Source organism: Geotrypetes seraphini, chromosome 2 (genome assembly GCF_902459505.1).
Source record: "Geotrypetes seraphini chromosome 2, aGeoSer1.1, whole genome shotgun sequence".
Classification (NCBI taxonomy): domain Eukaryota; kingdom Metazoa; phylum Chordata; class Amphibia; order Gymnophiona; family Dermophiidae; genus Geotrypetes; species Geotrypetes seraphini.
The window spans coordinates 363376352-363389093 of record NC_047085.1 but is presented as its reverse complement, the minus strand read 5'-3'; the positions used below and the strand labels follow the sequence as shown (position 1 = coordinate 363389093).

Genomic DNA, 12742 nt, shown 5'->3' with positions numbered 1-12742 from the left:
CAAGAAAGGAGAGCTAGGAGTAGAAGTCGAGGAAGGGTGGGATGTATTGGGGGTTCGGTACATGACTGCTACTCGGAGAGGAAGGGGAGCAAATAGATGGATGGAATGGACTTCAAAGGAGGGAGAGTGTTGAGATTGTGGTGGGAGAAGGGATTGAAATCTGCAAGAGGGTGAGAGTAGCAGCCCAACACCTCCTCCTTGACCAACTTGGTGAGGGGTGTGGGAGAAAAGGTAGCCTCCATGACACAGGGCATCAGCAGAACTAAAGTCGTCAGGGCGGATCCAGGTCTCTATTAGTGCGAGCAGGCGAAGAGATCGTGGATATAGGCAAGCTTTTTGGGAACGAAGCAGGCATTCCATGGGGCAAAAAAGAAGGGCAGGGAGGAGATGGGGAGGAGAGGAATAGAAAAAGGTTGGTAGTATTTCGAGTTGGCCCATAGGAGTAGGGAGGACTTTAGTAGTAGGATGGGAGTTGGTTGGGAAGACTGGGATTGGGGTTGATGTCCCCAGTGGAGAGAAAGAGAAGGAGGAAGAAGATATGGGTAAGGGGAGGGGAGGGGAGGAGAGGGAGAAGCTGCTGCTATGACATGGGTGAGGAATACGCGGGGAGAGAGGGGATGACCAAATGAGAGGGAGAAAGTATTGGATCTTTAGGGCAGAGAGGGTAGTGGATGAGGAAGGGAGTGGTGTGGTATTAAGGGATTCATTGGCTTGGGGAGAGATTGGGGATGGTTAATATCAGCAGGAGGGGGAATAAAGAAGTCATGACAATGAAAGGAGGAAGGGGAATTAGGAAGGGCTCTCTCCTCTCCCCACAGGACTGTCATTGCTCCTTCTCCTCTCTCCCCCATGGTTCTGAAAACTGTGCGTGAGTTACCAGTATCAGCAGCAAGTTCCTCTGATGTAATTCCTGTGGGTGAAGACACGGCAGAGGAAAGATTCAGTGTCTGAGCAAAGGCAGCCTATCTTCAGGTTGCGCTACCAGCAGCTTGTACAGGATTGGGGGGGGGGGGGAGAATGATGCCAGATAGTGAGAATGAGGGTGCAGAGAGGGAAAAGAGACAGATTGGGCTTGGGGTAGAGAGAGAAAAGGATAGATGCTGGACCCATAGGGAGGAAGAGGAAGAGAAAGCGTAACCATTGGGAAAAAGTGAAATCAGAGGCTGGGAATTTTAGTGCCCTTTATCACTGTCACCCTGAGCCAGTGTCTCCCCTGTTCTAATGATTAAGCCAAAACTGCCTGTACAGTGCAAAAGACAATAGATGTAAAATTATCAAAATGGGCATATTCCAATCACTAAAATCAAAATACAATAATTTAGTCTATCTTTGTTGTCTGGTGATTTTATTTTTTTTTTTTTATCATGTTGGTTCCAGTCTTTGGTTTTGCTTCCCTCTGTCTGTGCTCTTAACTCTGTTTCCAAGGCCTCCTTTTCACTCGATACTTCTTTTCTCTCCTCCTTCACTTCTTGTCCTACATCCAATTTTAGCACATTCAGCTTTTTTCCATTTTTCTGTCTCCATCTCAAATCTAGTTTTCCTTTTCTTCTTTTCTCCTCCATCTATGTGCAGCATTTCCTCCTCTCTATCCATCCATGCTCTGGATTTCTTCCTCCTCTGCCTCTCTTCTTTCCACTACTCTCTTTCTTCCCTCGCACCCATCCAACATCATCCCTTCTCTCTAGCTCCTTATCTTCCCGAGTCCATCACCACCCCATCCCTCCTTTCCCCAGAAGTCCTGCATTTCCCTTCAAATCTATCTCTCTCCTTTCTGCTGATGCTTCCGGGCCTTTGACTCTGAGCCCACAGCGGGAATAAAAAAAGGACCAAGACCAGCAATAGTTTAAGTGCCTGGGAACCTTGGAGCCCATGTGCTTACAAAGGTCCTGCTGATCCCGCTCCCTCTGATACATACAGAACACATCAGAGAGGGCCGAACCAGCATAGGCTCAAAGGCTTCCCATTGCTTAAATTATCGCTGGTGTTGAGCCTGGTCCTTTTTTACTGCTGCTGTGGAACTGAACTCAGAGGTATGGTACAAACAGCAATAGATGGGTGGGGTGGGGCAAAATCAGCCCAGACCAAACCCTAGACTTGGCCATGGCATCCAATGGCCCTTCTTCCATAGGAAATTGAGCACCTGGAATCCCTTCTATCCAGGGCAGCTGTCCCTTTTGCCCACTGACAAAAGTGGCCCTAATTAGCACATTACAGCTTCCCCATTGTTACAGCTTCATCACTGGCTTCCTATTGAACAGCATATAATATTCAAACAAATATCTCTTATATTTAAAGCTCACAGAGCAGGTCTCCCAGATTATTTAGCATCTTTCACAATTCCTTATATTGCTGTTAGACTTCTCTGCTCTATAAATGAGCATAGCTTAGTTTTGCTGGATCCCGAATTGGCACAACTTGATACCACTAGACACTGCTCTTTACTTCACTGTGCCCTAATCTCTGAAACCCTCTTCCACTTCACATCTGAGACAAATTATCCTTTAAAGCTTTTGAAGTTGCCCTTAAAACCTGGCTGTTCAATTCTGCATTTAAAATCAATCCAGACCCAACTTAAGCTTAGGTATCTTGACAACTGCCGATCTTTCTGTTTTCTTTCCTGCCTCCTTCCTTTGCCTCCTAACCTCCTTGACCTTTCCTTTACTCTCTCCACTGTCAGGAATGCATATACTCTCCTATAATTATTGTAGTTCTTTTCAATTTAATACCTGTTTTAGACTGAGATCTATATGATAGTCCTATGTGGCGTAGCAAGTTTTAATAAACTATAAAGCAATGTAATAATGCTAAAGTCATGTTATACATTTCTAACAATGTTTTAAATGATATTATGCTATTAACATATCAGGTAAAATAGGAGCAGTTACTTTTGCCTAATTATGGACAACTTTGATATTTTTGGCGCTCTGGGAGCTCTCAGCCAGAATACGCTTGATTGTTCATTCATGGTAAAATTCTAATTCTCTAAACACTGAACAACAAGATATTGCCTTCATCCCTGTACTCTGGTACAGGAGGTAAACTATTAACCCTCTGCTTGTTATCATAAGTTGAAGGGATGCATGCAGTTATAGCTGTATATGATTTTCCAAAGAAAGCCAGACTACATCGTAAAACTTACACATTTGGGGGGATAGAATTCTACACAAGATCCATGCTAAGATAATAATCTGCGAAGGGCACCCTTTGCAGAATACTATTTTAACATGGGTATTGTGCCTATCTTTGGGTGCCAGCTAATGTTCCCTCTACGTTGTGTGGCTACACACCTCTTTTGAAGACCCCGAGCAGCAATTTAGGACTGCCAAGTACCAGGAGCAGCACTTCCCCACCTCCCACCTACTGTCATCCTAGCCGCTGCTGCGATCTCTCCAAATGAGCAGCAGCAGTGGCAAAACAGCTTGCCTCACTCCCCCACGGGGCCGTACTCGCAGCCTCAGTATGATCAGCAGCTGGCTCTGCCGTGGAATCGGAAGAGGACATTAGAGGTGGCATGACCGGCAGCTATGGGGACTAAGGCTGCATGTGCGGTCCTGCAGGAGAGCGAGGTAAGCTGTTTAGCGACCCACAGGAGAGCTATTTAACGGTCCCGCAGGAGAGCGAGGTAAGCTGTTTAGCGACTGCTGCTGCTCATTTGGAGGAGCAGCAACAGTGGCTGGGGTGACCATGGGAGATAGTAGGAGATGTACTGCTCTTGCTACACGGCATAAGAAGCAGCAGCAAGCAGCAGCCGCGTTGTCAGAGAGAAATGTGATAGAAGGGGGAGGAGGTGAGAGAGAGGAAGACACTGGATGGAAAGAGAGAGGAGTTTGATGCTATATGAAAGGGGAGAGAGACTAGCAGATACTGATGGAAAGGGTAGATGTTTTATAGAAGGGGAGAGAGGACAGGTACTGGAGAGAAAAGAGGAGAGAAAGAGGGCAGATGATATGGGGAAAAGACAAAAGGGGGAGATGATGGAAGGGGGAAGTGAAAGGGGAGATGCTAGATGAAGTGGGGGAAAACAAGAGAGGTTCCTGATACTAGATGGTAGACAGACAAAAGGAAGATAAGGATGGAAGAGGAGAGAAGGGGGCAGATGCCGTATTGAAGTGGGGTAGACAGATTCTGGATAGAACAGGAGAGAGAGAAAGGGTAGATGTTAGGGGGAAACAGAGAGGAGGGAGAAGATGGAAGGGGGAAGCGAAAGGGGAGATGCTATAAACCAGAAACTGGTACCAAAACAATTTTAAAAAGTAAATAGCCATACTAGGGTAGTAACAGTGGTGTAGTAAGGGGGGTGAGAGTGGACCTCCCCCAGGCACCATCCTGGTTGGGGCACCAGCGCCTCTCCTTCTCTCCACCACCCTCCCTGTACCACTTTGGTTCTTTTCCAGTGCGAGCAGCATCCTAAACCTGCTGTTCGTAAGGTACGGGAGGGGAAGAGAAGGCGCATACATGGCGGGGGAGGGGGCGGGGAATAAACATGGGGGCTGGAGATGTTGGTGGGGCACCATCACCCAGGTGCCTCCTACCTTCACTATGCCACTGGGTAGAAGAAGGATTTTATTTTTAGTTCAAGATAAAGTAGTGTGGTAGCTGTGCTAATAAACATTAAAAAGTAAAAATAGAAAATGGAAATGTGTTATCTTTTTATTGGATTAATTTTAATACTTTTTTGACTAACTTTAGAGACCAAAATATCCTTCCTTGGGTCAGAACCGGATACCATAATAGAGGTATACTGTTCTGATGAGAAAGAAGGTTTTGGCCTCTGAAAACTAACTGAAAAATACATCTAGTCCAATAAAGCAGTATCATTTTCCATTTTTTGTTCTATTTGCATGTTAATTTATCATATAGTGGTTAGAATATGTCAGTCTGCTGTCATTACATTTTGCACAAAACAGGGACACACACATTGCAATGTATGATGAGTCTAGCTTCTTAGGGGTTCAGTTTAATTTTTATGTTGCGATTAGTTATTCTACATTGGGTGAAGATCTGTGTTCTGCATATTTGAAAGAGACATGGTTTTCTGTTAGCACTGATTGCATGATTGATCTGTTTTAATCTGGTTTGTTTAGATTTCCAAAAGGTTTGATGTTTTAGTGGTCAGTTCAGTGTTTTTGGTACTATCTTTACCTAGGTAGGTGCTTGTGGAACTTGTGGAAGTTACTGCTATCATTGTATGTTGGAATTGCTCTATAAGTCCTGAGTGACATTTGTAGTGTTTTTTATTACTTAAGTTCACATAATACCTGGTATTGGATTTGGATTTAGATCATATCTTTCTCAGTAATGGCTCAGGCAAGTTATATTCAACTACAGTAGATATTTTTCATGACACTGGACGGCTTATAATTTTTAAGTTTTGTATCTAAGGTAATGGATGGTTAAGTGATTTGTCCAAGATCTCAAGCAACATCAGTGGAATTTGAGCCCTGGCTTCCCTAGTTCTCAGCTGGCTGCTCTGGCCATGTTTGGTAATCAGCAAACTAAAGGCTAATAGAGCTGAAGCCTGGAGGCCAAAAACACTGCTAGGTAAATTACAAGGTTCTGGTGCAGTGTGACATATTGCAATAATAGGGGAAATCAGAATGCAGGGAGGTTAAAACTTTTTCACATCACTGTATTCCTATTTGTTACTTTTTCATATTGTTTTAATATGTATATGAGCATACATATATTTTATGTACATCTTTATGTTTTCTTTCCAGTTCAATAGAAATAATTTAAGTTCTGAATTTTTTAAAATAATTAGGTATAATTTTCAGAAATTGCTCATCTTTGCATCCCCCCTCACCACCACCACCACCAGCCCAGCCCACACCAGCTGCTTCTCACAACGAGGGCCGCCGAGAGAAAATCCGGGCTCTGGTACAAAGAAGGTGTGTGGGACCTTATACAAAATTTTACACAAAATTTTCTAACAATCGTGATGTTTCTTGGGCTTCACTGGGCCCCCCCCCCCCCCGAGCTTCATTGGGCCCCCCTGAGCTTCATTAGGCACACACACCCTCCCCCAAGCTTCATTGGGCACCCCCCTCTCCTCAGGCCTGCTCACAACACATAGAAACATGATGGCAGATAAAAGCCAAATGGCCTATCCGTTCTGATCAACCACAGCATCCACTATCTCCTCCTCTCCCTAAGAGATCCCACATGCCTGTCCCACGCTATCTTGAATTCAGACACAGTCTTTGTCTCCACTATTTATTTATATACGACTTGTAGCCTAAGTGGTTTACATTCAGGTACGTAAACATTTTTCCCTAACGGTCCTGGTGGGCTCACACTCTATCTGTTCCACACATCTACCACCATAGAAACATAGAAATATGATAGCAGAAAAATCTGTTTCCATGGCTTAGAGGAAATACTGGTGCCAGCATTTACAACCTGGTGTAATTGCTGGCGCCCAATTTATGGCAGTTAGATGCGCAATTCATTCTATTGTATGACATCATGCCTAACATCCTTGATCCCCCCCCAGCCCTCTCATGGCCACATCCCTTTTGAATTCTGTAATACCTGTATAGAATTTAGGTGCTTATGTTACAGAATAGGATGCAAGTCAGATCCAAGTGCAAACCCAAATTAACACCAATTATTGAATGATAAAGGCTCAAAACGAATTAGTCTGTGTGTGGATCTGTGATCCGCTCCCTAATTTGCATGCCCAACTTTGGGCAGCCTATATAGAATCTGAGAGTTTGCACATTTATGTTATTTCTTGCCTTTATAGAGCTCTGTGATTTAAGAGGTTTCATTCTCAAAGCTTTAATTCTTATATAGCAAAATTCATTATAAATGCAGCCAACTGCAATTACTCAACCACAGTCTGACACAATGTCAAGTAAAATGAGCAAAATTTATAAGAAAGATAAGAGGTTTGTTCACTCTTACCTTAGCAGCACCACACTGTCCGACATGAAAGCTCCGATGGTTATATCTACAAGGAATGATTTATCATGTTAAGACAACAGCTTAACAAATGCAGGCAACAAGCCATTGCCCAGCTTAACTTATTCCAGCAGACATATCTGTCACTACCACTATGGTTTAGATACATATGGTCACATGCATTTAAGTCATAGTCAGCTGTGATTATGTTGCATGGTAACAAAAAAATAAAATTTAGCAGAAACATGAACATATGTAAAGAATTCAGAATATGAAAAACTGGCGGCTTGCCAGTCTTCTTGGGATGCATAAAGTCAATCAGTTGCTTCTGCAACCAGAAAACATAGAGACTGCTTCCAAGTGAATTCAAACTAGTTGTACTTCAGAATTTGAAAAATAAAATTAAACCTTGTAGAAAGAGAGTGGATTTCCCCACTAATAGCATTGAAAATCTGTCAATCTTTTCCTGTGAAACCAATTTAAAGCCCACAGGAAATCCACGGAAATCTGACCCAGGGTGGGTTCTGAGGCTTGCTAAAGATATTCCTCAGCTGTCTGTACATTATGTAGGTCACACCAATATATCAAAAAAACACTGCTAACAAATATTGGAGGAAGCACCCACAATCATTCAAACAAAAAAATTAAGTCATAAAAAATAATCAATACCGAATTTTTCGCTTCATTAGATGCATTTTTTCCCCCCCAAAAAAGTAGGAGAGCATCTTATGGAGCGAAAACCCAAAGCGCCCCCTCCCCCGTTACCTTATTTTAATGCTGCCGCCCTCCCTCGCTGGACACGGCTGAATGGCTCACGCCACTTCCCTCGAGAACTGACGGCTGATGCAGCTGCCTCCTCTTCTGTTCTCTCACGGCATAGCGGTACACCAGGCAACCTGGTGCGCCACTATGCTGCGAGAGAACAGAAGTGAAGGCAGCCGCGTCATCCATTCTAGGGGGAAGTGAGGGGGACCAGGCAGCCAGCCAGCCTTGTGTGCCACTCTCAGCGAGGGAAGGCGCCATGTCCAGTGAAGGAGAGCGCCAAAAGTTTAAAAAAAAAAAAAGGCATGTGCAGGGGATGGCGGGGGGGGGGGAGAGGAGGAAGATGGCTGGGGCCTGCCTGCTGCCTGCCGCCTGCTTGGGGGGTGAGGAGGGAGAGGACAGGGCCTGCCTGCCTGCCCTGCCGAATTAAAAATAGGGAGGGAGGAGGGAAAGGCCGGGGCCTGCCTGCTGCCTGCCTGGGAGGAAGGAGGGAGAGGCTGGGGCCTGCCTGCTGCCTGCCTGGGAGGAAGGAGGGAGAGGCTGGGGCCTGCCTGCCTGCCGAATTAAAAATAGGGAGGGGAGAGGGAGAGGCAGGGGCTTTCCTGCTGCCTGCCTGGGGGGGAGAGGCCTGCCTGCCTACCTACCCACCCACCCTGTCCCCTGTCCCTGCCTGCCTGCTTGCTCTGTCCCTACCTGCCTACCCTGTCCCTGCCTGCCCTATGCCCTGGCCCTACCTGCCTGCCAACCACTAGGCCTGCCTGCCCTGTGCCCTGTCCCTACCTGCCTGCCAGCCACTAGGCCAGCTTGCCCTGTGCCCTGTCCCTACCTGTTTGCCAGCCATTAGGCCTGCCTGTCCTGTCCTGGCCTACCACTAGATCACCAGAGGGAGGACAGGGTACAGAGCCTGGCAGAGAGGGGGGACAGGGTGCAGAGCTAGACAAGGAGTGTGGGGTTGGGTGCAGAGCCTGGCAGGGAGAATTTGGTTCAGAATGTTTTTTTTTCTTGTTTTCCTCCTCTAAACCTAGGGTGAATCTTATGGTCAGGTACATTTAATGGAGCGAAAAATATGGTAAATTTTGCAGAAAAACAAACCTCAATACAGTGGTTCCTGGGATGCAAGGTACCCAAAGGAACCTGTATCATCACTGAAATGAAAAAAACTCCACAATATAAATATAATTCAATCATTCAAAAATAGAGAAAATTCTTCAATATAAACTTGTTGAATTTCGGGCTCCACACCAATAAACTTATGTATGAAGGCTACAATAGTGAAAACAACATAATTTGCCACTGGCATGAAAACCATACAAATATATTTCGAACACTGTCCAGAATTAAATATATGCAACAAAACTTATCTCGAATAACTGGAACAGATTTTCTAGGGTACAGCCGTTAGTAAACAATAGTTGGAAATAAGAAGCCTTGGCATAAAATTTCATCATCACTTTGGCCCCCCAATAGTGGACCCTCTGGTGAATCCCAGTGATACGTTATCATCCAGGTAATCTCCAAGTGTGAAGGAAAGCATGTGGACTGTGACTTACTGCTGCTAAGCAACGAGAGCTGGGCAGAAGAAACCTACAGGGACTCAAGATCCATCTCCTGCAGGGAAATTGTAATAACCTCAGTTAGATCTGCAGGTTTAAATAGCCTGCGCAATGTCGGATCCTCTTCTTGGTCAAGGATAATCATCAATCCCCTAATCACCTGCTCCAGATTGACTTCTCCAAGGAGGACGCATGATGGGATAGTAGTGGAATCGTATCCAACCCCAAACTGTCCCAGTCCCTTTCTGATTGGACCTCCAGATCCTACAGCTCTAGCGGCTACCGTATGACCTCGCTCTGTGGAGGAAAACTCCTCTGAGCATTGCTCACATACTGAGCCAACATCCTTTTGTGTACTTAATAAGCTGCATACATCAAAGTCAGAAAATCAGGGTCAAAGACCTGACCTGGAATTCCCAAGGAGCTCTGTCAGTCTACCACGTCTGCTCTCAGGGTCAGGGGCATCTATGCAAAGCTGGTTCGCTGGCGATGCCAAGTCACGGTTTAGAGGTTCTATCTGGGCTTTGTGACCCAAATCTCAAGCTTTATGCCCTTCCTGACCTGTGGAATGACCAGAAAGGACTAAGCTCCCACCCCCTCCCCCTTGCATGCCCCATGGCACGTGGAACATGGCAGCCAACCATCCAGTGAAAAACTGGCATGATATGGAATCTAAACCACCTGAGGGGCTCATAACAATTGATTTCCACCAAAAATGAAGCAATCTGAAGCAGGAGGCAGCTTTTAAAATAAAATCAGGAAATCCACGATAGCCGCAGAGGCAGCATTCGGGCACCAAAAAACAGCCTGTTGGAGCAAAACTAAAAGTTCAAAATTACTCAGAATAGGATTTCTGAGGTGAAGGATCCTTGGGTCAGCCTCAGAAACCCTTAGTTTTGCCTAGATCAGATCCACTCCACAAAAAGGGAAGCAGGACGGAGGCTGCGAACTACAGACCAGTGAGTCTCACATCAATAGTAAGCAAACTAATGGAAACTCTAATCAAACACCAATTGGATATGGTCCTTAACGAGGGGAATCTGCGAGATCCCCGTCAACATGGGTTTACAAAGGGGAGGTCCTGTCAATCCAACCTGATCAGCTTCTTTGACTGGGTGACGAGGAAGCTGGATATTGGGGAGTCCCTGGACGTCGTGTACTTAGATTTCAGCAAAGCATTCGATAGCGTACCACACCGCAGGTTGTTGAGCAAGATGAGCTCTATAGGTTTGGGAGATACCTTGACTACATGGGTGGGGGATTGGCTAGGAGGTAGACTTCAGAGGGTGGTGGTGAATGGCTCCCCCTCCGAAACGACAGAGGTGATAAGTGGAGTGCCGCAGGGCTCGGTCTTGGGCCCAATCTTGTTCAACATCTTCATAAGAGACTTGGCTGAGGGGCTTCAGGGTAAATTAACGTTATTCGCCGATGACGCCAAATTATGCAATATAGTGGACAAGAACACAACAGGACCTGACAACAAACCCAAGACCGACAGTATGGCACACGACCTCCTCCTACTGGAGAATTGGTCCAGGACCTGGCAACTAAACTTCAATGCCAAAAAATGCAAGGTCATGCACCTTGGCAACAAAAATCCATGTAAGACTTACACTCTTAATGGTGAGATCCTGGAGAGAACTGTAGCGGAACGAGACTTAGGGGTGATCATCAGTGAGGACATGAAGACTGCAACTCAGGTGGAGAAAGCTTCATCTAAAGCCAGACAAATCATGGGTTGCATACGAAGGAGTTTCGTTAGCCATAAGCCCAAAGTCATAATGCCATTATATAGGTCCATGGTGAGACCCCATCTGGAATACTGTGTACAATTCTGGAGACCACATTACCGCAAAGATGTGCTGAGACTTGAATCGGTCCAGCGAATGGCCACACGGATGGTCACGGGGCTCAGGGATCTCCCGTATGAGGAACGGCTGAATAAATTGCAGCTCTACTCCCTAGAGGAACGCAGGGAGAGGGGGGACATGATAGAGACATTCAAGTACCTCACGCGCCGTATCGAGGTGGGGGAGGATATCTTCTTCTTCAAGGAACCCACGTCAACACGAGGGCATCCATGGAAAATCAGGGGAGGGACATTGCATGGCGACACCAGGAAATACTTCTTCACCGAGAGGGTGGTGGATCGATGGAATGGTCTTCCGATGCAGGTGATTGAGGCCAGCAGTGTGCCTGATTTTAAAGCTAAATGGGATCGAAAGGTGGGATCTCTTCGCAAAGGGAGGTAGGGGAGGGTCATTGGTGTGGGCAGACTTGATGGGCCTTGGCCCTTATCTGCCGTCACTTTCTATGTTTCTATGTTTCTATGTTTCACCCCAATTTTCCCATAGATAGCAATGAGCTGTACTCACAGTCCTGATATGTGCTCTGCCTGCATCAGTTTCGCACTGGAAATGGAGAAGGAATTTCTGCCTCAGACAAGTAAGGATGGCTCCAGCAGTCTGTCTCGTTGGGTTGCCTTTTAGTCAGGTTCCAAAAATCTGAAACCATTGACCCCCTTATGCTCCCACAATTCTTCAGGGGGAAATGCAGTAATGGCCAGTCGCGGGGTCAAATCAGCCTGAACTCAAGCGCCTGACTCCACAGGGTTGAGCATTTCTAGGGGACCTAATCCCGAGCTCCCAAGTGTTAAAGCAGGCAGGTGTTCTTTTAAAAGTGTGGTCCTCCTGGCTACAGACCCCAACGTCTGAGCTTTTTTCCAGGTAGAGTTGTCCCAAGACAAGGAAACTTTTAGCACAGAGAAACCTCTAAAAGATTGAATTAATCCCCCCCCCCCCAAAAAAAAAAAAAAAATCTAATGCAGATGAAAGGTATCTTCTCAACTCGCTTGCTGGAGTTAAAAATAATGAGAGGGGCGCTGCCTGGAGAGATCAGGGGGCAGAAAGAAGAAAATGACTGATGTCTTCTGAAAACAAATCATGAGTTGGGGTGCTTAACCCATCTGTAAGGAATCGTATGCTGTTTGCACAGGAAATACATTTGGGTTCTTGGATAATGAAAATTTGGGTTCTTGGATGATGAAAATCTCATGATTCAATATTTTAGTCTTAAATTAACTGTACCTCTAACCCTATCTCTAGTGATCACAGCAGTTCTCTCTCGCCCTGCTATTCTCCCTCTCCTGCCTGTTTTAAAACTTGTCTGGGTTGCTTCCTCTGATGCAACTTCCTGTTTCAGTGAGGGCAGAACACAGCTGCAGGAAGTCTGTCAGAACCAGTGAAAGAAGCCTCAATAAAGGTAACTTTAAAAAGGGGCTGAAGGAGAAAGGGAGAGAGAAAACTGCCAGATCACCAGGAGGGAGGGAGGGAGGGGAGGTTCAAGGTACAACACTAGTCCAGGCTGCTGATTAATCACAATTAAAATTTAGTTATGAAGAAAATGAATATGTTAATTTCACAATGTAATTTATCAATAGACTCAAAATAAATAAAGCATTAGACTGCTGCTGCGCACAACCCCTCCTCCCCAATATCCGATCTCCTCCCACATCTGATTTCCCT

General features: G+C 45.7%; 1 protein-coding gene across 1 annotated transcript in view; it reads right to left on the bottom strand.

Annotated features, from left to right (window-relative positions):
- The window catches only part of ITGA9 (integrin subunit alpha 9), a 589864-nt gene that overhangs the window by 409450 nt on the left and 167672 nt on the right, over positions 1–12742 (bottom strand). The window contains exon 13 of the mRNA XM_033930560.1: positions 6907–6952. Within this exon, the coding sequence (XP_033786451.1) occupies positions 6907–6952 (46 nt within the window). The remainder of the gene's footprint in view (positions 1–6906; positions 6953–12742) is intronic.